Genomic DNA, 26,127 nt, shown 5'->3' with positions numbered 1-26,127 from the left:
AGTTCAAACGGTTAGTCAACAAAAGTGCGTCCGATAGCCTTGTGGACAAACATCTCTGCTTTGGTATACCAAAACAGACCCCCGGTATCCAGAGTGTCCCGCTACACAGCAGCAGTAATAGGCAACAAAGTTTCAGCGGCCAATGTAAATAAATAACAGCTTCTGATGTGACAATGTTGGACAATGCACGTTTAGACAAAAGGGCATTTGTTCATTAATAGTACTAGTACTCACGTTCCGAGGATCTCTTTTAATTCAAAGATCTTCTTGATGTCGTCGACTTGCTTTTTCCACGTCCCCTTCCCAGAGTCTCCGTTCTCCCGAGCCATGGTTGGGGTGGGTGGGTGGTGGTGGAACCGGGAGAAAACCGGGACGATCGAAAACCCAAAACGTCTCACAGAGTCACAGTCACAGCCCCCCCGAGGTAGAACGCTGCTTTCCCACGCTGCTTCGAGTCACACACTTCCTGCTCGTGTGCGTCAGGGACCGAACCACGCGTTAGAGATAGACGCGCTTAAGGCAAAACCTTCTGGTGCTTGTGGTTTTAAATGCTCTTCGAGACTACTATAATGTTCTCAGATCGTCCTATCTCATCTCTCCTCTGCCGCTGTCGTTAAGACCGATCACCGTGCACCGTTTGCACCGGCTGCAGGGTTCGTATGCAATGCAAGGATGATGTGTTTCGCATAAACGGTTCGGGGTTTCCTTAGCTGTGGCTTTCGTCTCTCTCAGAAGAAGAATTTTTCGACTGTGCTATTGAACTCCGATGCGTAGGCTTTTTTTTTGGAAGAGAAAATGTTCTCATCTAACCATGCTGATTGTACCATCGGTTGTTATGGCAATGAGGGAGCAGGTTGGATGCTGCTCATCGTGCGTGTGTGCGTGCGTGTGTGTATGTGTGTGTGTGACTGAATGTCTAGAGATAATTCGCATTGCACCAAAACTACGTTCCCGCTAAACTGTATCATAAACGGACAGACCTAAGCATGTTCACGGTACCAGTACATGTGAACTATGGGGGTTGGATGTTTTGGTGGAGAGATAAGGCTATTATTAAGTCTGGTAGCAGGCTTCCGGGTTCATTCGACTATCTGCTGTCAACTTTATTAAGAACATTGTATTGCATTGCTGTCGGGAACTCGGGATTCTGAACACACAACGTTTGACATGACTGTATAACATTGTTGACTTGCATTCACCTACAATTAATAATTGCCAGATGATGCAAATTTTTTTTTTTTACACTTAAACACTTGTTTATTTAACACCTTCTCACCTCCTCTAATAAAGGCCAGCAGACTAATGGTGGTAATATTCACCAGTTAAACACTCCAGGAGACCAGCATCTTATCTGGAGGGGTTTCTAATCCACTGAACACACACACACACACACACACACACACACGAGAAGTGACAGAGTATTTACTGCAAACTGCTCTCATCTGACAAACCTGCCAGAGCTTGTGTGTGTGTGTGTGTGTGTGTGTGTGTGTGTGTGTGTGCTGCTCTACCTTCCTGATCAGCCCTCATGAGTATTCCAGCAGCAAACTACTGCAGTTCCCTCTCAGCTGAAGAAAACCTCTCCATACCCCCCCCTCTCTCTCTCCATACCCCCCCTCTCTCTCTCTCCCTCCATACCCCCCCCCCCCTCTCTCCCTCTCTCTCTCCATACCCCCCCCCTCTCTCTCTCTCTCCATACCCCCCCCCCCCTCTCTCTCTCTCCATACCCCCCCCCCCTCTCTCTCTCTAGAATCCAGTTCTGAGTCAGCAAGTCTCTCAAGTTTGATGATTCAAGTCTCTTTCTCACTCCATTCCATTCTCTTCCCCCCCAGAGGTAGAATTTATGTACATATTGGCAAGCTGAAGTGAGGGGAATAGAAAGGGAAGGTAGGAGGAGGTATGGAGAGAGAGCAGAGTTGGGGCGAGTACAGGAGGAGGTCGGTTGTTTTTCTCTTTCTGCAGACCGTCTGATACCCAGTGCCAGAAGGGTGTGGCGGTGTTGACATCATCCCTCCATCCTGAGGCAGGGAGCTGACATCACCCGATTCCTGATCCATGCCTTATTTACACTACACACACACACACACACACACACATGACAGCCCTACTAGAAGCATACTACTGGGTCTTTTATATGGATTGTCTGATATATTAGCTTTATTATGCCTCAACCTTTCTTTGCTGTAGCATCTTACTAAATGTCTACAAGGTGTCACTGTTGACAAAGACATAAACCAGACCTTCAACTGTGGTAAATTATATTCATAGGTGCTTGGTTATCTCAGACCATTGTCTAGTCTAGCCCAGGACAGTCAACTCTCTCAGAGAACACTTCCCAGATTGTAAGTCAACATCGCCCCCGTGTGGCCAACCGTGGTATTACACAAACCTCACACTCGGTTGGTCAACTAGGGAAAGAGCTTTATTCCTACTGTTCTCCAAAACACACAGACAAAGAACAAAATGATGCACACCAGCAATTTATTACCCAATCAGAGCCCCCCGCTTCTGTCAGCACACTTAAAAAGCACCGATGAGTCAAGTTCACAACAATACAGATGGAACGACAGTAGCCAGAGTAAATAAGAGACTGCAATGTTTGGAACAGTACAGTGACTTCATGGATAAACCTTAGTATTACTATATATACATTAAGTTTACATTACAACATAATAAGGACAAAGAGAGCCTACCTCCATGCATATAGTAGTAAGTCTCTGTGCTAACGCTAGCGGCTAGGCTAACAGTCTCTGGTGAATGGTAGGGAGAGTTAGCCTGCTCCTCTGGGGCTGTGGGTGTCACTGGTGTACCTCCTCTTCTTCCTCCTCACACGCCTCCTGTTGGCTTTTCTTCTGCAGAGAAAGAGAGAAGGTGAGAGAGTGAAAACCGACGGAGAAACAAACCTTTCTCAACAAATGGTTGTGCTTTCTTACCTTTCTCTGCTATTCACTGACCGCGTCAGGAGAGATGTATGAAATCTGTCTGAGAGCTACGACTGTAAGTTGTCTGAGGGCTAGTGGTGTGTGTGTGTGAGGGCGAGTGGTGTGTGTGTGTGTATGTGTGTGTGTGTGTGAGGGCTAGTGTGTATCTGTGTGTGTGTGTGTGTGTGTGTGTGTGTGTGTGTGTGTGTGTGTGTGTGTGCGTGTTTGAGGGTTGTTGCTCTCTCACCAGTTTGAGGAAGTCGATGAGTTTGTATCAATGTCCCGGGGGGTCCGTGAGCTTAGACAAGGGCTGGGCTGGACCGTCACCTCACTGGTGGTGTAGCGGAAGGCAGGGCTCTCCTACACACACCGGAGAAACAAGTGACAAAAGCCCAACTAGACAAGCCAGTCACAGAGCACAGTAGCACTGAGGCGATGTCACAGAAGCGTCCTTCACCTGCTGAGCTGTGTCACCTCCCTCTTGATTGGCCGAGAGGCTGGTCCCGGCGGTGAGCTCCTCCCACGTGAACAGCAGAGAATCTGTGACCTCGCCAAAGGGGTTCAGATCGATTACCCACATCTTCCCCTGTCACATAGACACACAGGGTCAAAACACACACATTACCCACACCTTCCCCTGTCACATAGACACACAGCGTCAAAACACACACATTACCCACACCTTCCCCTGTCACATAGACACACAGCGTCAAAACACACACGTACTACGCAAACAAAGGAGATACAAACAGTGCAGCTAAGTTTCCCTCCAACTAGCTATGGCTAAACGGTAAAGGTAGGAAAATGACTTGAGGAGAAGAAATCCTAGACTTACCCAGCTGTCTCTGTAGACGTCCAAAACAACTGTAAGAGAGGACAAAAGAGATTCATCACTTCATTCTGTTTATTTCACCTAAAACACAAATCATCTTTGACGAAATACAAACTAAATAATCACACTCACAGTCCTCGTCCAGAAACTTGTACTGGACGTGTTGGCTGAAGAACTCCTGTATGGAGTGGGAGATCTGGGCCTCCTGTTTGGATATGTGATGGTAGTGCTGGGTGTAGTCTCTCTGGGAGATACCTGCAGAGGGAGGGAGGGAACGAACACACACACACACACACACACACCACACACACCACACACACACACACACACACACACACACGACACACGGCACACACACACACACACAACACACACGACACACACACACATCTCACACACACACACACGACACACACGACACACACACACACACACACAATTAGCAGCTGAATGAGTGTGAGAGTAAATGTCAGAACCTCACCAAGTCAATTTCCTGTATGTGCATTTCCTGTACCGAATAAAGAATTCTGGTTCTGAGTAAATGTCAAAAATGTCTCCAGCTCCTCCTCCTTACACTACCTATCAGTTTGTTCTCTTTGACGAAGCACCTGAACTCCCCACCAGGGATCAGTTCACTCCACTTCCTCAGGACCAGCTGGGTAGAGAGGAATAACACATTGTCATTAGGACTGTGTGTGTGTGTGTGTGTTTGTGTGTGTGTGTGTGTGTCTTATAGCAGAAAAGGCTTTATACCTCGTAGTTGATGGCTGGATCAGAGGAGTCATCGTCACTGCATTGAAGGAATCTGTACAGTAAAGTAGCCATGAGACAGGGAACATGCACACTGACACACACACACACACACACACACACACACACACACACACACAGCAATAACCTAATACACCACACACATTTGCTCTTTGGTGGCTTCTTGTGAATTTCAAAGCACCACACTAAATCAAGTGTTGGACTGGTGCATTATTAAGTGCTGTATTAAGTCTTCCCCATGCCAAATGCTCAGTCAGCCAGGCCAATAATGAGAGTCCACCTACAGTATTTTCCACTGCATTGAAAATCCATCTCATTGTCACACCAGCACTCTAACTCTGGATGAGAGGATATGTCAATTGAATGAGAAGTTAATGCAATGGGAGTGCATATGTTTTTGCGAGTGTGTGTGTGTGTGTGTGTCTGTGTTGGGGGATGGGATCTTACGGTTGTGTGAGGTCGTGGGTGATGAAGTCAGAGCTCTTGAAAAGCAGGAAGATATCACTCAAACTTTGACACTGAAGGGAGCTGTTCAAAGCAGTCCAGTTAGCATCCTGGAAGAAACAGACATACGCTTTTTTTTATTTTTTTTACTCAAATTCAAGATACAGCATGGACAGCATTCAAACATACAGTGGGAACATTGCTGTTACTGTGTTTGAGTGTTGAAGCTCTCACCCGTGGAGCGCTCCAGTTCAGCTTGGGAAAGACACCTCCACCCAGGGCATTTATGGCCTCTAACACTTTGGCGTTGAACTCTGGGAACTCTGGAGCCTGGAATACAAAACCACCACAAATCTCCACAGGTGTCCTCTACAAAAGATCATGTCACAACCTCATACGTATTGGTGTTATAGGCAGAGGGATGGGAATTTATTCTTGACATTCAGATAATCAAATGTAACAGTGGTTGTGGTTTCATCATCAGAAAATTAAATAACAAGTAGCAGTTCATTAGTTCATTTATATAAAGAGAAAGACATGCACTTGCCTACATATTTATGATTTGATGACCGTTCATAAATCATATTGGGTACCTGAACATCCTCCTCCCCCTCTGAATCTCTGCTGTTGGTTTGGGTTTGCCACGTGTTGTTGTCACTGGAGTGAAGAGAGATTGTACCAAAATGATCATGTGAATGGGTGTGGACAGAGAGAGAGAGAGAGAGAGAGACAGAGACAGAGACAGAGACAGAGACAGAGACAGAGAGAGAGAGAGAGAGAGAGAGAGAGAGAGAGAGAGAGAGAGAGAGAGAGGGAGAGAGGGAGAGAGGGAGAGAGAGAGAGTGTGTGTGTGTGTGTGTGTGTGTGTGTGTGTGTGTGTGTGTGTGTGTGTGTGTGTGTGTACAGTGTTATATGCTTACCCTCCTGAGACTACCAGTGTTCCGTCGTCCAGCAAATAATCAATTACATTCTGAGGCAGGGGAAGAACCAAACTGAAACAGAGCATTGAACAACTTCAGACACGGAGCTCATTCTCACCAGACATCACCATCATGACAGCTGGCTAGTTAGTTAGCTAGTCACATCAAACACATATCTCTAGAGCTTTGCTTATGAAACAAACGGGGTTGACCTTTTAATGGTATGCTTCTTGAATATCGGATACCAGACCGAAAACTGACAGTTGACAACTTGCTCCTTCTTCATGCTGCAATAGCTTTGTTCGACGTGTGAAGTCTCCTCTGACAAGACCACATGATCTTCCCAGTAATCTACAGGCTTCTCCAAATGTTCTGTAGTAGCACACTTCAAACGAGCATCAACGACGTGCCTTTTCTTCTTCAGTAACGGAGGTGTTCTCCGGGGTAATCGCGAGTGGAGACCGTGGCGGTGGAGTGTGTTGCCTATCGTTTTCAAAGTGACAACCGTCCCCGCCGCCTCCAGGTCTCTCTGCAGCTGTTCCAGGGTGGTCCTGGGCTCCTGGGCGACACTCCGGACTAACTTTCTCACCGCCCGGTGGGAGATCTTGCGAGGAGCTCCGGTGCGCGGCCGGTTGACGGTCGAATGGTCTTCCTTCCACTTGCGGATAATGGCTCCGACGGTGCTTTTATTCACATCGAGGAGTTGAGCGATCCGTCTGTAACCGGTGCCTTTACTGTGCTGCTCGACGATCTGGCTGCGAAGGTCTTGGGAGAGCTCTTTGCCTCTGCCCATCATGAGATGTTGTTTCTTGCGGGAAAACTTGCAGACAAATTGTGTTTACTTGCGTTCGGCATTAGCACAGGTAGGAGAAGTCGTTCGTTTCCAGAAGAGAAGGTTGACCTTTTAATGGTATGCTTCTTGAATATCGGATACCAGACCAGAAATCTGACAGTTGTTGACAACTTGCTCCTTCTTCATGCTGCAATAGCTTCGCCGGAAATATGTCCAGCTGTCAAATACGTCCCCGTAAAATGTCATGATGTCATTATTAAAAATGTTTCCATGTTTTATCATCTAAGATACATTTGTAATTTCTATACAAACTACTATTACATGGTATTTCTGACTGACCTCTGGTAACAGACAACGATCACAGACATGCTCATTAATCCTCCTCTTTTTTATTTCTCAGAAGGGGGAGATATTATTGTGGTGCACCGTAGGCGTGGTCAATAGTACGCGCCGGCCGCTGGCGAACTTGCGAAACCTAGGATGGTAGGGGAAGGCAGGGCAATACCGCTACCTGATTGGTTGGCGAAGCACTCAGCCATGAACATTAATAGGGCTTTCACACCGGCAAAGAACCGTGCCGGTTCGCGTTCGCAAACCAAGTCTGGAACCGGCCGGCGCGTTCAGACCGAAACTCAATTGGTTCGGAACCTGAAAAGTTGGTTCGCAGCGGGCACCAAAAAATAGTGGTTCTCAAGCGAACCAAAAACGCGAACCGTGACGTCGTCAGTGGGTGTGTCATATTCTAGGCTGCAGAGACCAGCAAGGAGGAAGTAGACAAAATGTAATCTAATCTAAATCTAATCATTAGTGAACAAAAACAATATCAAAAGTGTCATTATTCTCTTTATCTTCCTCACATGCTCAGCAAACACACACACACACACGCACACGCGCGCGGACATGCGCGAATGCGAATTTCGTAAGCCATTTCTATTCCAGTAATGGAGCAGCTGATTAGTAAAAGAACGCATATAGAAAGTGTCTTTTGTTTTGTTTCACAGAAAATTGTGTTCATTTCAGATACTGTAGTAGTGGAAGATATTATCCTCTTTTCCAGTGAAGTAGCTGCCATCTAGTTGTGAATTGTTTTGTTTATCCCGCCCCTTCATCACCCAGCGTTGATGACGCGGATGGTTCAGGTTACACTGGTATGAACGCGGGCTCGTTCGCCAGACAGCACCAAGGTTCAGAGGTTTCCGAACGCGAACGCGAACCGGCACGGTTCTTTGCCGGTGTGAAAGCCCTATGGTGTCATATTTGTGGAAAGCAGGATGACTTGGGGATACCGGAGCATCTTGAGGTTAGGCTTAGTTTGGACGGTTAAGTTTAGGCACAGGTATCGAATGGTTAGGGTTAGGTGTCCGTTGTGTTGATCGGATCTAGCCTCTACCCATATCAACAGCCATTTTACAGTCCAAATACAGGTGTAACTGATCAAATGAACTATGGTCCACTCCAGACGGTTTATTTAGTGGGTGTATGTCTGTTCCAGCCATTTCAGTGAGCCAGCATGTGGGCCCTGCCCCACTCAAATTTTAAAGGGGACCTATTATGCAAAATACACTTTTACAGTTATGTACCTACATATTTGTCTTTGTTGGGCCTACTAACACACAAACTAGGAAATAAAACTATCCTTTGATTTTTTTGGTAATCTGAATATTTAGAAAAAAAAAAAAAGCCTTCCAAACAATCACATTTTAAAGTGTGATATTGTGATGGTTGATTTACTAACCTTACATTTAATGTGTTTAAACAGCAACTTGTCCCTGAGGGGTACTGGCATAATATCTGCTCATATACTCCACTGGAGCGGGGAGGTTTCACGGCCTCTTTAAAGCTCCAACTCAGCACCAGGGAGGAGGTAGAGACATGGCTGGAGGACTTCCAACGGTCATCACAGATGACCATGAGAGTGGCCAAAACGTATCCTGCTACTCAGGATTCTGCACGGCGCAACAGCTACAGAGTAAGATCATTCAAGTAATTTTTCTTGTTTTTATAATTGTTAAAGTGGTAAGACCTTTAATTAAGAATTTCTATGTTCAAAGGTGGACTTAAGATGCCAACACAACACATGGCACACAAGTCAGACAAAGAAAAACACAAACTGTCCAGCTGGGCTCTACCTTGTGCTTAAAAAAAGCATTTGCTCTCAAAACCGAAAGTCCAGGTTTGTTCTGTAACGGAACAATCATTTTGAGATTAATATACATTACATACAGTTTAATCGAGGTTACATGCTCATGTTTCCGTTCCATATTTTGTAGATCTGTTGATTGCCACAACCAAGAGGGGTTGTTTTTCCATGTCACCATAAAAAACACCCACAACCACCGCCTTACTTGTGCCGAGGCCTTACAGCAGCGGGATGTAGCAAAAGAAACGGTGGAGAAACTGGAGAAGCTCTTTGAGAGTGGCCACTCACCCTCCTCAGCCCTGAACACACTGAAATACGACCTTCAGGAGGAGAAGGGTGATGTTTACCTATATGCCTCAGCAGATCGGTCCATCTGCCCAGATATCTACTTTTGTTATCGGTTAGTTTCACGTTAGCATATTAAAAAATAGTCACAATAATCAAGTAAGCATTAATGCATGTAACATCTCCCAGGGGACAAAAGATGGAAACATATGTGTTGTTTATTGCCATTACAGATTATACTATTCAATTTTTGAGAGGGAGTATGGAGCAGCATCTGGGAACGCTATGATAGTAAACCTCCAGCAACGTCTGGAGGCCTACAACATGGAGCAGGGTGAGACCTGTGTGAGGATGGAGGAGACCACAGATGGGCAAACCATCATCGCTGTGTGCACTCCATTAATGAAGAGGGTCCACAGGCTTGGGAAACACAGTGGAGAACTGATGTTCATGGATTCTTCAGGTTTGAAGGACATAAAGCTGATTGATAATGAGGGAAGTGGTCATTTAAAGACTTGCATGGCTAAATAAAGTTTGTTTTTGTTTGTGTCAGGAAACTGTGACCGCATGAATAGCAGGATCTTTCTCCTGCTGACCCATTTGACTGCAGGTGGGCTGCCACTTGGAGTCATCATCACAACCTCTGAGTCACAAAGGACCATCACAGCAGGACTGAAGTTGCTGATGACCATCCTTCCAGAGGATGCTTTTTATGGAAGAGGAGAACTAGGCCCACAGGTCGTCATGACTGACGACTGCAAAGCCCTGCGACAGGCACTACAAAATGCCTTCCCTCAGACCACTCCCCTCCTCTGCGTGTTTCACATGCTGCAGGCCATGTGGAGGTGGCTCTGGGACACTCACCATGGGGTACAGTATGTCATCGAAATTCATATAATTTTATTCTAAAAGCTGTTTTCTGGTCCCCTAGCCAGGTAACACACAGAGTCAGGCAGAGTCAGTCAGGCAAATCACACTTCCACGGTATATCAAAGGAAGTTAGGTTACGCCACTCCACCAGGCTTTAGTATAGATCGAGCCGTAGCCTAGGTGGGCTCTAGTGTAACATATGAAGAAGCTTGATACAGTAATATTTTCTTACTTATTTATCTGGCCCCATGGGTAAACAGTTTTTTTGCTTCCCCCTGGAAAATGGTGCTGAAAGGGTGGGGCCTATACACCCCCTCCTTTCCTTTGTGAAGCACATTGTGTTGCCTCTGGGTATGAAATGCGCTATATAAATAACATTTCATTCATTCAATCATTTCCATCACAGGTGCCGAAGGGGGACCGGCAGCGTCTCCTAGAGATCTTTAAACATTTGGTGTACGCCGTGTCACCACAGGACCTGGAGGCCTCCTACCACCAGGCTCTCCAGGACCCGACGGTACTGAAACACCAGCGCTACAGGGACCATCTGGCCTCAGTGTTCACACGACGCATGGACTGGGCTGTCTGTCTCCGCTCAGGCCTTCCGACACGGGGCAACAACACAAATAACTTTGTGGAGAGTGCCATGAGGGTTCTGAGGGACAGGATCTTCTACAGGTAGGGATGCAATGCCATTCACACATACACACTCTCTCTCACACACACACACACACACACACACACAGACACTTTCTCACACACACACAAAGACTCTCTCTCTCTCACACACACACACACACACACACGCACCATGAATTACAATGCTTATCTTTTCCTTTATAGTATCGTGATTCTCAGAGGTATAATTCTGATACGATTCAGTTCTCTATTCCCTTCCCTACAGGCTGAAGGCCTACACCATCACTCAACTGGTAGACTTCATCTTCACCAGGCTGGAGGCATACTATGTCAGGAGACTACTGGATGCCGCAAATAAGAGTACTGCGAAGCGGGAGTCCAAGTACAAAGACGTTGTGTGTCCTGACAGAATCGTCAAGGTGTGTATTCTTTGTGCATATGTAAGGGCGTACACCCAAACCGGTCACTACCACAGTGCGTTTTGAACCCAGAGGCATTAGCTGAGGGGTTTTGTAACTCACTGAAGGGATCTTTCAATACTGACCAGCTGGGCTTCTTACACGGGCTTACTGGGCTTCTTACACGGCTACTTACCAACAAAATGTATACATAAAGACAAAATGTTGATCACAAAGTATTTTACGTTTATTTTGTAACGCCTGAGCTTATTTTTTCGTAATATTATCTTCAACGTTCATCTCTTTTCATATTTTAGGAAGATGAATCCAACTATGCGGTTCCCAGTGAATCTGGAGAAGCTGTGTACCTGGTGAATGTCTCTGTGGGCATGTGCACCTGTCCAGTTGGCAACAATGGGGCTCTCTGCAAGCACCAGCATGCGGTAATGCAGGCCTTCAACGTGCAAGGCAGCCACTCCTTTCCAGTGATGTCATCCACTGCAAGGAAGTGCTTTTATGAGATTGCCACAGGTATAGTACTTGGCTTGCTTGTCCATTCGCCTGATATATTATACACACAGTCTCTCAAAAATGAACAGTATTGCTTACTTCATGACTGTGTACCTCTTGTCTGTCAAAAAGGAAAGCTCAACGTACCAGACAACTGGTTTAAGGGTTTGGAGTTTGAGAGGGAGGAAGACTTTGAGGAAACTCAACTCAATGCAAGTGAGTATTTTTCAGCAGGACATTATCACATTCAAGGCCACCTCAGGCCAGCTGATTAAACTGAACAGTGGGCCCACTTACAGTATGATATACTTACGTCATACATATGTATACCTATTGGAAAAATGCATAAAACACCATGCTTGCATTAACATACTGATATTAACACTGTGTATTCTTGCGAAATAGGCACCCGAGAGCAAACTGGCCCCGCACCTGGAGAAGCCCCCGCACCTGGAGAAGCCCCCGCACCTGGAGAAGCCCCCGCACCTGGAGAAGCGTCAGCCAATCAAAGACAGCATCTCGGAGATCGCCTCAAAATGATGTTTGACGGACTGATGGACAAGCTGAGACGGGATGACACGTTCCAAGCCCCCATCCAATCGCTCGTCTCTTCTTACGAAAAGATCACTACAGACAGTGGGCTGATCTCAGCGCTGTCCACTTTCGGTAAGACAAGGGGTGCTGCAGCCAAGCGTATCAAAATGAGACCAAGAAAAGGCTTGCAAACAAGCACGCAGATTGGAGTCCAGCCTACAGCTGTGGCTCGTCGGAAGACACCACTTGGGGGCAGACGGGCACTGATCACCGGGCGGCCTCCTAAAAGAGTCCGGAGGGAGCATGACTATGGGAAAGTGAAAGAGGGGAGCAGTGCACTGCCCAAAAGATCTGCACCACACTCCCTCTCTCAGTGTGTGTCTGATGGTGTGTCCCTGGGTGGCCAACACAGCAGAAAATGAACACACTCCCCTGAAGTTGCGTCAACACACACTGTAGCTGTCCTGTTGGTTTTTTGTTTAAATGTGTATGCTCCGCTTAGTCCGCTACTCATTCATTATAAATGAATATAAATCACAATTCAGATCGTAATCTCACCTATGCCCGCTCACTGCCATGATCTCCCTCACCTCGATTCCCGCATCGGACAGTTTCTGTATGTCTAATTAACATCGGACAGTTTCTGTATGTCTAATATTAACATCGGACAGTTTCTGTATGTCTAATTAACGGTCATTTAATAGAACACCTGTGTGGCGGAGCGATACACTTATGGTGCTTTTCCATCAGCAGCCCGGGTTAGTGCAGTTCGGATCGGTTCGAGGTCAGGTCGGGTCACTTTTGATCTGTTCTGGTTTTCCATTATACACAAACCGACCCGGACTAGTAGGAGGAGTAGACGATAGTAGGCGGAGTTACGCGTCACACGCAGCCTGGCAAAAAGCTTGATTTTTTGGGAGAGAAAGAGAAAGAGAGAGAGGAATCTATGTACACATAATAAAGTCATGTTTTTTTAACCCTTAAAACCACTGCCTTCACTTGTCTGCTTTATGAACTGTAGTATCATCATCGGGAAACGCCGACAAGACGCGAATCTACCGGCATTTGACTCATGAGTGAACGGCGAAAATGGCTGGACAGCACAGCAGCAGCGGCCGGGTGAACTCCCGGTTCATCGAGTTTACGGTTAAAAGCATAACTTCTCGGGGTGTCAGCGCGGTGGTTAAGGGCTCAAAATGACCGTAGACAGATGGTGAAGTTAGCAAAGGAGTATTGTGTTTGTACCACCTCCACAGCCGGTGTTATTCACAGACAAACACGGTGCCGTTTGCGGGTTAATAACTTCGGTTTACCGGGGGTTAGGATAACAATTCAAACGTGTCCGGAAAGAGGAGAAGCCAGGGAATTCAAAAGTTTTTGAATGGAGTCGATCCTCCACTCCTATCACCGTGGACACAGCGCGGAGCGAATTCCCTGTTAAAACCGGCATTTGACTCATGAGTGAACGGCGAAAATGGCTGGACAGCACAGCAGCAGCGGCCGGGTGAACTCTCGGTTCATCGAGTTTACGGTTAAAAGCATAACTTCTCGGGGTGTCAGCGCGGTGGTTAAGCTCTCAAAATGACCGTAGACAGATGGTGAAGTTAGCAAAGGAGTATTGTGTTTGTACCACCTCCACAGCCGGTGTTATTCACGGACAAACACGGTGCATAATAGCGATTTTTGTGTTGTGCTTGTTGTAAATAAAAGTTATATGATTCATTGAAATGACATTAAACTAAGATAATACGATGGTCAGCATAATTTTCCGAATCTTTATTAATAAGCTATTACAGAAACTGTAGTGACATTTTCCTAGAGTGAATGTGGTATTTCAAGATGGCGGTTAGTGAAGAAATATATGGGATGGGACATGGGATGACGATTTCCATTGACCAATCAACGGTGTGCAGCGTCACACGTCACACGCAGCCTGGCAAAAAGACCCGGATATGAAATTGTAGACCCTGGGGTCGATGTGGAGCTAAAGAAGCGAGCCGACCTGGGACCGAACCGACCTGGGACGACTAATGGAAAAGGGGAAAAGAAGCAGACCGAAGCGGGCTGACCCGCTTTCATTTACTCTTTTTAATTCTAGCCGCACAAAATAGTTTGTTTCTGTTTATTTGTGTTTGTTTCTGTTTATTTGTCTTTGTTTCTGTTTTTGTTTCTTAATTACTATCCTCTGTATCTTACCAAAGCACCAGGAATGGTGGATGCCTGTCAACACGTCATGCCTGATGAGTGATATAAGCCTTGCTATATTATACAAGAATAGATAACCTTGTTTTTTAAGAGCATATTGGCCTTGTACTGTCTTTTACTGATATATACGCTGTTGACAATTGTCTGTGATTTAGGTACGGGACACCTCCCTTTTCTTGACCAGACTAATGACTTTTGACACAATATTCTGTACGAGAGAAGAGACTATGGAGGGAAATGGTCGAGCTCCTTCTGAGCATGTTGTTTGCCTGTGTGGCATGATCTGTGGCATGATCTGTGTATGCTGCATTTCATTGTGTTTTTAAGAACATTTGTATGTTCACTTTTTTTTTAGTACTTATAGGGAACAGTTATGTATATAGTACCTACAGCAGGCTCGACTTATTAGAAGTCGGCACGCAAAACGACAAGATAGTCACGGCGGATTTCCTGGAGCAATACAGAATTGACAAGGACATCGCCAGGCTACCGGGAGAGCCCTGGTTCACAGTCCCCTCCCTGAGGCGGAAACGCCGGCGGCGAGACCGTAGGAAACGGCGAGGCCGCCGGGGAGGCCTGCTAGCAAGGCTGAGGAGAAGCCCAAACAAACCAGCTTTGCCAAGCATTTTCCTCTCTAACGTCAGATCCCTGACGAACAAGATGGATGAACTGAGACTACAGGTGGCCAAAAACAACATCGTGGGGGATAGCTGTGTGATTATTCTGACCGAAACCTGGCTAAATGACAACATTGTGGACGCTACTGTTAGCTTGGAGGGGCGTACGTTGCACCGCGCTGACCGAACGCTGCTTAGTGAGAAGACCCGCGGAGGCGGCCTCATTATATCTACGAAGGACAGCTGGTGCTTAAACATGAAAACTGTAAGTATCTGCTCCCCAGACCTGGAATACTTGACTGTTAAATGCCGACCCACATACCTCCCTAGGGAGTTTAACGCGGTGCTAATTACATGTGTGTATATAGCGCCTAGCGCAGACAGCAAAGTAGCATTGGCGCGACTATGAAGTCATTAGTAGCCAACAAAGCACTGATCCACAGGCTATTCACATCATAGCGGGGGACTTTAATCATGTCGACCTGAAGGCAGTACTACCCAAGTTCTATCAGCATGTGAATTGTGCAACGAGAGGAGAAAAAACACTGGATAAGGTATACACCAACATCAAACGTGCTTACAAGGCTAGTCCGCTAGCTCATCTAGGCATGTCTGACCATGTGTCAATCCTCCTGATTCCTGCATACACTACAATGGGGAAAAGTGCTCCCATCACCACTAAGACTGTCAGAACCTGGCCAGAAGGGTCCGCTCCACTGCAGATCTGCCTAAATGACACCCTATGGCAGGAATATGAGCATGAGGACCTGGAACAGTACACGTCGTCGGTTCTGAACCACATAGTGAACTGCACCAACTCAGTCACCGTGGACAAACGGGTCCGGGTCTACCCCAACACGAAGCCATGGATGACTGGGAAGGTCCAAAAACTGATCAACGAGAGGGACAACGCCTTCTTCGCAGGGAAGCGCACACCGCTGTACAGCTCCACCAGGGCCAACCTAAAGCGCGGCATCAAAGCGGCCAAGGCAGAGCACAGAGAGAAGATTGAGGAATGCCTCCTGAGCAACGACTCCAGGCGGATGTGGCAGGGGGTTCAGCAGATGACAAACTTCAGAGCCAACAGGCTCACAGCCGCAGAGGACGACCCCATGCTGGCGGGAAAGCTGAACACCTTCTACACCCGGTTCGACGAGGGGCGAACGGAGGTAACCGCAACACAAACACCACTCTCTCCAGCTCTCAGCAGCCTCACCCTCACAGAGCATGAGGTGAGACGCGTACTGAAGGCGGTGGACCCCAGGAAAGCCTCGGGGCCGGATGGCGTCCTGGGACGGGTGCTGAGAGACTGCGCCGACCAGCTGGCCGGGGTTTTCACCAACATCTTTAACCAGTCCCTGTCCCAGGCCACCGTCCCACCCTGCCTGAAAACCTCAACTATCATCCCAGTCCCGAAGAAAAGCACGGTGAGCTGCCTAAACGACTACCGCCCGGTGGCACTCACACCAATCATCATGAAGTGCTTCGAGAAACTAGTCCGGGCCCACATAGTCACACGCCTCCCGCCCAACCTGGATCCATACCAGTTCGCCTACAGAGCCCACAGGTCCACAGAGGACGCCATAGCGATGACTCTCCACGCCACTCTATCCCACCTGGAGAGGGGAAACAGCTACGCGAGACTGCTCTTCGTGGACTTCAGCTCCGCCTTCAACACCATCCTTCCAGACAGGCTAGTGACCAAACTACTAGACCTGGGTCTATCACACTCTATATGTGCGTGGATCAAGGACTTCCTGACCGACCGCCCCCAGAGGGTGCGGGTGGGCCCCCACACCTCCACAGCCCTCAGCCTCAGCACTGGGTCCCCCCAGGGCTGCGTGCTAAGCCCCATCCTCTACAACCTCTACACCCACGACTTCACCCCCGTCCACCCCAGCAACTACATCGTAAAGTTTGCAGACGACACCACCGTGGTGGGATGTATCTCGGGGGGGGACGAGGCGGCGTACAGGGATGAGGTAGAGCAACTGAGCAAGCTGTGCAAGGTTAACAACCTGCTGCTAAACAAGTCAAAGACCCAGGAATTCATCGTAGACTTCAGGAGGAAAAAGTCCGACATCCAGCCCCTGCTCATCGACGGAGAGAGCGTGGAGAGAGTCTCAACCCTCCGATTCCTGGGACATCACATGCGGGATGACCTGGCCTGGAAGGACAACACAAAAGGCACCATCAAGAGGGCACAACAGCGGCTATACACCCTGAGATGCCTCAGGAAAGAACACAACAAGCAGGAGATACTGGTGGCCTTCTACCACGGCGCAGTGGAGAGCATCCTCACCTACGGCATCTGCAACTGGTTCCACAGCTGCACAACAGCGGAGAGAAACGCGCTACAGAGAGTCGTGAGAACAGCACAGAAGATCACCGGCGCCCCCCTCCCCTCTCTGGAAGAGCTGTACAACACACGCTGTCTCAGGAAGGCCTCCAAGATCTCCAGGGACCCGACCCACCCTGGGCACGTACACTTTATCAGGCTGCCCTCGAATAGGAGGTACAGGACCCCGGCCGCTAAGACAAACAGACTGAAGAACTGCTTCTACCACAGGGCCGTCAAGGCCCTGAACACAGCAAAGGCCTAAGTTCTGGGCCCAGGACAGTCCGGACGGATTGTATGGCAGCTAGTGCTGAGGCACAAACATGTACATTTCAAGCCTGCAAACTGTGACACTTTAAAATAACGTGAAAAAATACTTTTGTGCAATATGACAACCCTAGTTGACTATCTGTGCAGTATAGTACAGTGGATTGTGTACATAGCCTTTATTGATGTAAACCAGCTCCTTACCTTCTTGTGATTTTATGCTTTTTCTAAAATGTTTTTTTTTTTCCCTTTCCTAACACCAGGGGAGCCACCCCTCCTAAATTTCGTTGTTTGGTACCTGTACTGTAGCAATGACAAATAAAGTCCATTCCATTCCATTCCATTCCATTTCTTCACCAGGCTGGTCCTATTGATTACATAATGATTGTGTGTGTGTGTGTGTGTGTGTGTGTGTGTGTGTGCGTGTGTGTGCATGTGTGTTTGTGTGTGTGTGTGTGTGTGTGTGTGTGTGTGTGTGTGTGTGTGTGTGTGTGTGAATGAGTGCGCACGCGTATTTTTAAAATGGCACTATTTTGTAATGTCTCCTCTCAACTCTATCAATGTTTATGAACAACTTTTATATGCACTGAGCCAGTCATTCACATTGTAAAGAGATGTCATTGTAATTATATTTTTAGAATGATTATACCTGCTTTACTATTACTTGTTAGTCACTTGAAGTTCTATGGAAAATATACCACAAAATCTTTCTGCTTTGTAGTTATTTCATCTTCTTCTGTGAGAGTTAACTGGGATTTTGTTTGCTTTTGTCTAAGTCTTTGTAGACGTTGTAAACAAAGTACAAAAAACAAGTGATCCAAAAAGCCTAATTTCCAACCACTGTCTTATTATGTTTTAATGTCAGTGTTACAGTATTTATGTATGCGATATTGTTCTGTTCTATTTTTTATTATTTTCAACAACAACAAAAAGTGCCAATAAAAGACAATTGAATTAATTATTGTGATGCTTGACATTATTCACATGTAGGCCCATGTGATGAATTATGAATGAATTATGAATTACAACACATTAACTTCATAGGAAATGTTGACATGGTGGTCCTCGCGGTACCCGCTCCCACCCACTGAAACAGATTCCCAGAAAGAGAGGAAGCATAGCATTTATGAGTAGGACATGGATGCTATACCCTTGAAGGAAACTTAAATCACTCCTGTCTGTGTAGTTAGGGTCAGGGTTAGGGTCAGGGTCAGGGTCAGGGTCAGGGTCAGGGTCAGGGTTACTGCCTCGCTTGTTAAGTCGTGACATGTTTCCGGGTCCCAACGTTGGCTGAGGCGCTGTCTTCGAAATGGAGATATAATAATAATAATTAATTATATTTATATAGCGCTTTTCCGAGGCTCAAATACCCTGACAATAATGGAGAAAACGGGAAAGTGCTGTGTCCCTTGTTGAATGAATAGATCCGAGTCTAAAAAACTCATTAAACTGTCATTCTACCGCTGTAGTTCACAGGTACTCTGGTGCGGAGAATTTCTGGCTTGGACTCGGAAATAGTTAAACGTCACTTTTGACGTCAGACTTAACAAGCGGATTTGATTTTGATGTAGTGATGTATACAAACCGGGTGCATCATGTAACCATAGTTACAATACTTTTCGACACGTGACTAGCAACGTTTGAATGTAAACAGAGTCACTAGCTACGCTTACGCTTACTGTGTATTTTAAAAACCAAAACGGACATGGTTAAACATATTTATTTAAATGCGGGCTACGGGTTATCTATTTGCAAAGGCTAGAAATATTTGTTTGCATTAAGTTTGTCTAGATATCGATTCAGGGAGGAAGGACCTAATCTCAGAGAAGACCCGTAGGCTATAACGCTAACGATGGAGCACTGACCTGAAATGGGAGCAGGCGCCTCAATATCTCTATGTGTAAGTTTCATTTCGTTTTAAAAAAAAATATTAACTTAGGATTAACTAATTAACTATAACTAATGATTTTTAGTAAGGCAGCAATTGTAGGTTTCTGAGCGGACCAAAGGCGCTAATATACTCACACAACACCCAAAGTAAAGTTAGGATTGGTTCAGTGTAGCATAACTAGGGTTAGGGCACGTGGATATGTCTCCAACGTTGCTCCCCCCACTCGGCCACTCCCCTCAATTCTATCCCCATAAATCCATAAATGTCAGGGATCCTACACCGGAAACATATTTTTTATGTTATTATTAGAGCTTGACATTCTTGGTACTTTTTCCTGTGTAGAACGGCACGTCAGCTGTGAGAATCCGGAAGCACAATGCGAAGATCAGTCCTGAGCAGACTATTCCAGACCCAGGCCCGGCCGCCAACCCTGTGTTTGGTGTGGCCCTAGACAGGCTGAGGGAAGACGGGCAGCTTGTTTGTGGAGTACCCGTTGTAATGCAAAACATGGTGGAGTTCTTGGGAAAAAATGGTAGGGTGTCACACTGCAAACACACACACACACACACACACACACACACACACACACACACACACACACACAGTATGGCTTCATCCACAAAATACATACAGTACCTCTCTCTCTCTCCAGGTGTTCATCGGAGAGGCCTGTTCCGTCTGTCTGGCTCAGTGGTGCGGACCAGGCAGCTGAGGCAGAGGTGGGACAGGAGGGAGATGGTGGATCTGGAGACAGAGAGTGTCGACATCACCACCGTGGCCTCGCTGCTCAAGCTCTTCCTCAGGGAGCTGCCTAGCCCGCTGGTACCAGAACCACAGCGCCAGGACCTGGTCCTTAGCATCACAGGTATGTCTTAGGCCTGGCTTAGAGGCTGGAGAGAGCAGTCACACTTCCGTGTTAGAGCATTGTTGCATGGATACTCCTGCATGCTATCCAAGTCATCAGCAGCTTGTATTCAGTGTATGTAGTAGTCATGTTATTTTATGTTTGTAGTTTTATGCACTGTGAGATTATTCTATAATTAAAAGCTCTTTATAAATGTAATACATTATTATTATTATTATTATTATTATTATTATTATTATTATTATTATTATTATTATTAGTTGAGATGTGTGATGGTTAGAATCCAGGTCTCAGTTTCCATATGAGTCTATAGTCTTACCTTTAACTTTGATCTGACATTATGGGTGAGACCAGAACACTGGCAGAGGGAAAGCCCAGACTGTTAAGCCATTAAAGTGTTACCTTTGGTACTATACGACTCTCACAGGGATTGCAAATTGACCTTTGTGATGTGGGTAAAAGAGTTATAGAGTAGTGATACATAATGCTTGTGCATGTCATACATACAGTGGGGTGTAAACATTTGGGCACCCCTTGTCAAAATGCCTTTTACAATTAATATCTAAGTGAAAAGAAGCAAACCTAACCTCTAAATAGTAGTTAAACATGACAGATTTCATCACATTTTAAAGCAAGATTAATTTTTAATTTTAACTTTTTACAGTTTCAAAAGAATAAAACAAGGAAAAAAGCCTTGTGCAAAAGTTTGGGAACCCTGTCAGCTAGTACTTTGTAACTCCTCCTCGGGCAACTATAACAGCTTGCAAATGCTTCCTGTACCCAGCTAAGAGTCTTTCAATTCTTGTTTTTGGAATTTTCCCCCATTCTTCCTGGCAAAACACCTCTATCTCAGAAATATTCTTCGGCCTTCTTGCATGCACGGCACGTTTGAGATCTCTCCACAGATTTTCAATAATATTCAAGTCTGGGGACTGTGATGGCCATTCCAAAACCTTCATCCATCTTTCCTGGAGGTACTTCATGGTTGATTTTGAGGTGTGCTTCGGGTCATTGTCTTGCTGGAATACCCAACCTCTCTTCAACTTCAATTTCTGGACTGACCTTCGAACATTAGCTTCTAGAATGTCTTGATATTTGGTGGAATCCATTCTTCCTGTCATGTTTAACTTTGTAGCATTAGTGTTCAGGTTTGCTTTCAATCACTTGGAGATTAATTGTAACAGGCATTTAAACCAGAGGTGCCCACATTTTTACACCCCACTGTATATTGCTCTGTAGTAAACTTGTGATTCCAACCACAACTCTCTTTTTCAGAATGCAGAGATAAGGTAAAGCTGAACGAGGCTCTGAAAGAGAAACTCTGCAGCCTACCTGCTGACAGTCATAGCATCCTGTCATACCTCGTCCACTTCCTGTCCAGGGTGGCATCTCATAGCCAATCAAATCACATGCCTGTGGAGAACTTGGCCACCGTCTTTGGACCCTGTATATTCCAGTAAGTCAACATGGCCGAACCCATTCTCATAGTTTAGTTTAGAAGCATACTGATATCTACTGTAGGGCATTGAACTTGGGCAAACTTTACAGAGGGCGGATGTTTGTGCATGATAGCTGTGTTAAAAGACACTAGAACATTGTCTCCATTTGTATTCAACGTGTTAGCAATTTTCAACAAACGAGTGCACCAGTTAACGATTCCAAATGACCAGTTGCACAACTGTGTGGGTGGAGTGGGTTAAGGAAGTGGGTGGGGAGTGTTGAGGATAAGGCAGGACAGACAGCAGACAGACAAGGGAACAGAAGTTCTAGTCCTGCTGCTCTCCTGTTTACAAAGGTCATCTGTATGTGTAAACAAACAAGACCCCTGGGGATCTTACCCTTCCCATGTCCCTGCTCCGGTCTGACCCTGTAGAAGGACTCATTTAGACCAGTCAAGGCCCCTCCTCTCCCCTGTCCTCACCTCCTCCCTCTTCAGTTTTGAGCTCCCTAACACCAGGGAAGTTTGTTGTCACACTGTACATTTTGCTGAGTAAAATAATGGAGGTTGGGTGGGTGTGTGGTGGTGGGGAGGGAGGGGGGGGGGGGTTGTTTGAAAGAGACAGGAGAGAGGGCAGCAGCTGTCACAAGGGCATTCCCATCCAGAGACCCCCCCCCCCCCCCTTCACCCTTTCACACATTAACAACAGTGCTTGTCACACACCTCTGTTTCTGGCATGTCTCCCTCATCGTTCTCACGTGTCGCTTTCTGAAGACCCTGACGCACACAAACACACCACACCCTATTAATACCTCTAATTTTCCACAGGCTATTCCCTGAGTTATATAGTCTGCACACAGTGTATAGTTTCACTCATCCTGATCAGCACTACAAAGACACAGATGGCAAAAAAAAAAAAAAGAAAGTGTTTTCAACTTCACCTCCCTGGAGTCAAGAAGCTTCTTTCCACTGTGAAGCTCTAACAAGCTAATCATATCCCTGGCACTGTCATGCCAGATTATGTCCGCCTGGTGTAAATATAAACATAAAAGCTACTCTATACTTAGAGGGATTAAGGAAATTAATATTCATATAAATGTACTATACCTGTATAATTATAGACTTTAATTTTAGAATTATAGTCTATCTGTGGCAAATGATGGCCCTTAGGCCCATTGCCTCTGGCACAGTATTTTGAAATGGCAGTTTGGTTTTCCTCTCATGGTGCCCACCTCCTCCCCTTCACAGTGTACCTGCAGGGCCCAGGATGCTAGAGGAACAGCGTGTGTGTAACACCCTGCTGCTCCACCTGCTGACCCATCGGTCCGACCTCTTTATCCTCCCTCCGGACCTCTCCGACACCCAACCCGCTCGGGACACCCCGTCACCCCTTCCTCCAGCTCTCTCAGCCCTGTCCCACTTTGAGGTGAGAGCATGCTCATGTTCTGTCCCTCGGGGCAATATGGACCGTTCAAACACTGCATCTCTCCTGGGTGCCTTTGGGGAGGCTGGTGGAGGTAGAAATCGGAGGACGGGCTCATTGTAACGCATTGAACTGAATGAGGAATGGTATCACGCATACCACCATTCCTCATGCCGTTCCATGCATTACAATGAGCCCATCCTCGGACTTCTAAAGCCACACCGTGGTTTAATTAACAAAGTTCACTGTGGCCGCAGAGACAATTGCGACTGCAGACTGAATCTGAGCCTAACCCAGGAAGCATGGTTCATGCGGTGCAGATTGATTTCCATGTCAAGGTTCCAATCTTGTCATGCTGCTGTTTTTAATGAATTACAGAGGATATCCTTCATCTTCCCCCTAACCCCTGCGAAGTCAGGTGACACGTTTCATGACCCAGCACACATCAATGAACTCCCATATTTCCTTTGCAGCTGAAAAACAGAAACACTGTTTCTGTTCGACAACACTATTGGTAGTGTAGTAGTGAAACCTGTTGTCACAGTAGTGTGTGTTTGTGTTTGTGTTTGTGTGTGTGTGTGTGTGTGTGTGTGTGTGTGTGTGCGCGTGTGTGCGTGTGTGTGTGTGTGCGTGGATGTGTATGTGTGGGGCCCAGGCACCTCTCAGCACATACCACTCAGGTGAGAGTTATGGAGGAAGGCTGGAGGGAGATGACACCATAGCACCCTGGGACATGGGGACACCTTCCAGCCATGACAGGTATGGTACCCTGCGTGTTCCTGAGACAGCTAATACATGTACAGTATGTGCAGTTATTCAGACAATGAATGTTCCCAGAAAGAGCACACTCTCTGCACACGGTGCACATGTGAACAAAGTCTGTAACAAAAGGTTTGGGAGGTAAGCATATCCCAGGGGTAGCATTCAAGGGCGTCCGGTTATGCAATTAACACAACCTAAGCTTGTTTACAAGCTACAGTATCAGTTGCTCCGGTTAAAGTGTCACTGTTCTACTCAGCAGAGGAGTCCTTCACAACCCCCTGGAATAATAATAATAATAATAATAATAATAATAATAATAATATCTTGGTTTTATATAGCACCTTTCACAAACCCAAGGACGCTTTACAGAATTTACAGACAGAAAGTCAGACAGACAGAACAGAAAAAACACAAAACAGCGACAAAACTAAACTAGGGGCCAAAGGCCTTGGTGAACAGATGAGTTTTGAAGGCTGATTTGAAGGTGTCCAGGGTAGGGGCATTGTGGATCACTGTGGGGAGAGAGTTCCAAAGGGTGGGTGCTGCTACACTGAGGGCTCTGTCGAAGGTCCGTAGGTTGGTGCGGGGGGTGGAAAGCAGACCCATGTCTGAGGACTGCAGGTTCCGGGTTGGGGTATGTTGGCAGAGAAGGTCAGTTAGGTACTGGGGGGCGCATCCGTGGAGGGATTTGTAGGTGATCTGTGTTACTTTGATAGCAAATCAGAGATATACAAAATATATATATATATATATATATTAGTGGTACTCCCGTGAGAACATAACCCTATTGACAGCAGGTTGATTTAAAGGTAGATCCTGGACTTGCCGTTATGCCAAGAAGTCACAGCAACTTTTACCCAGAGATATTTGGAGTGAGGAAAGATGTGAACAGCGGTAGATATGCGTGCCAGAGTTGATCGTCTCTTCTCGTTTCTTGATCGTCTCCGCATTTCCCCTGTTTTTTTAACGTCATTTCCCAGAGTCTGCCTTTACCCTTGTGTGATCTGATCTGGTTCATCTGAGGTGATCATAGCCTGACCTAATGTCCTAGTATGTCCTGTACCTAATCTACTGATTAGCACCTCTAGATTATTAGTAGTACATGATAACACCTCTGACATATTTAGACTTGGCTCATTCCTTTTTTAATTGTTTTGTTGTCATGATTAGGTTTCAGTGCCAACTGAAAGGTACTGCAGACGATGCTGGAAAGAGAGAATTGCACTATGTTTGAATTTTGGTCGCGGTTGTGGTTGTGATTGTTGTTGTCGTTGTTTTGCTATGTGACATGCTGAGTGTTTTAAAATATTGACTACGAAGCACTATTCATCACCTTTGAAGAAAAAATCCACCCACATTTCTGAACTTTGCCCCGAAATGAATGCAGCCTGTTGACACTTAGGAGTGCCAATGTCGTTATGAATTGATGATTGCATTTATGATGCATTATGTGATACACATTATGTAAGCCAATGATTGTTTTTGTTATTTGTGTGCAAAAGCATATGTGACTGCTGACCCTGTGTGTGTGCGTGCGTGTGTGTGTCCGTCTGCCCTCTGTCTCTGTGTGTGTGTGTGTGTGAGAGAGTGTGTGTGTGTGTGTGCACGCGTGCATGTGTGTGTGTTTGTGTGCCTGCGTGTGTGCATGTGTCTGTGTGTGTCCTTGCCCGTGTGCATGTCCGGTGTTCCCCTGTGTCTTATCATCAACAACAAGTCATTTATGGTGTTTGACTCGGCGCCTACAAAAAAGTTCTGAAACAGGGTGTCAGTTGCCTCGCCCTGACGTCAGTTACATAACTGTAGGAGTCGCTCAGCGTAGGATCTCTTGTGAAGATCTCATGTGAGTATCGCGTGACATATCGCGTGTATCACGTGACGTCCCTAGACGTCCCCAGGGACGTCAGGCCCTCAGGTCTTCTGAGGAGGGAGTAGATGTATCTATGGATTATAACGTTAGAGTGGGGAGGTACTCTTTAGTACACCCACCCATGTCCTTAAGGGCTTTGTATCGTGCAGCGACATCCTGGGGAATATTCATGGACATACCGTAATTCCTCTAAGTGGCCTCTATACCGGTCTCTTATAATGGCCGGGGGGCAAGGTCAATACAGGCCGGCCTCCAATACAGGCCAGGTAAAAAAAACAGACGTAATATCTGGTATAAACCTGCCTGTTATTTAATGTAACTACGGTAGTTTGTATTAAAGTACCGGTGCCACAAAAAGAAAGAAAGTTAGCTTGGAGCTAGAAGCTAAACTTTCACA

The 26,127-nt window shown here is 46.3% G+C and overlaps 3 protein-coding genes across 3 annotated transcripts in view; 1 reads left to right on the top strand and 2 right to left on the bottom strand.

The window, feature by feature from the left end:
• Positions 1–329, bottom strand: part of camk1da (calcium/calmodulin-dependent protein kinase 1Da) — a gene marked incomplete at both ends in the record, with an annotated part of 54,572 nt that extends 54,243 nt beyond the window's left edge. The window contains one exon of the mRNA XM_080538385.1: positions 235–329. Coding sequence (XP_080394511.1) covers positions 235–329 — 95 coding nt within the window. The remainder of the gene's footprint in view (positions 1–234) is intronic.
• Positions 330–2,480: 2,151 nt separating this feature from the next.
• cdc123 (cell division cycle 123 homolog) lies at positions 2,481–6,514 on the bottom strand. Its single transcript, XM_080537848.1, is given in 13 exon segments — positions 2,481–2,852; positions 3,169–3,197; positions 3,200–3,281; positions 3,379–3,507; positions 3,757–3,785; positions 3,886–4,008; positions 4,333–4,408; positions 4,507–4,558; positions 4,972–5,078; positions 5,203–5,298; positions 5,562–5,625; positions 5,889–5,960; positions 6,101–6,514. Coding segments are annotated over 13 exon segments (987 nt in total). The 5' UTR covers positions 6,175–6,514; the 3' UTR covers positions 2,481–2,798.
• A 5,545-nt stretch (positions 6,515–12,059) lies between these two features.
• Positions 12,060–25,784, top strand: LOC308164245 (protein FAM13A-like; the record flags this gene model as incomplete). Its single annotated transcript, XM_080538384.1, has 6 exons — positions 12,060–12,189; positions 19,731–19,907; positions 20,028–20,240; positions 21,516–21,696; positions 22,927–23,104; positions 25,749–25,784. 6 exons carry the CDS (start codon positions 12,060–12,062, stop codon positions 25,782–25,784), a joined length of 915 nt encoding a protein of 304 aa, XP_080394510.1.
• Between the last annotated feature and the right edge of the window lie 343 nt (positions 25,785–26,127).

This window comes from Nansenia antarctica, assembly GCF_963989245.1.
Source record: "Nansenia antarctica genome assembly, chromosome: 8".
NCBI lineage: Eukaryota > Metazoa > Chordata > Actinopteri > Argentiniformes > Microstomatidae > Nansenia > Nansenia antarctica.
The sequence above is the reverse complement of the archived record's forward strand: the minus strand, read 5'-3'. Positions and strand labels throughout refer to the sequence as shown.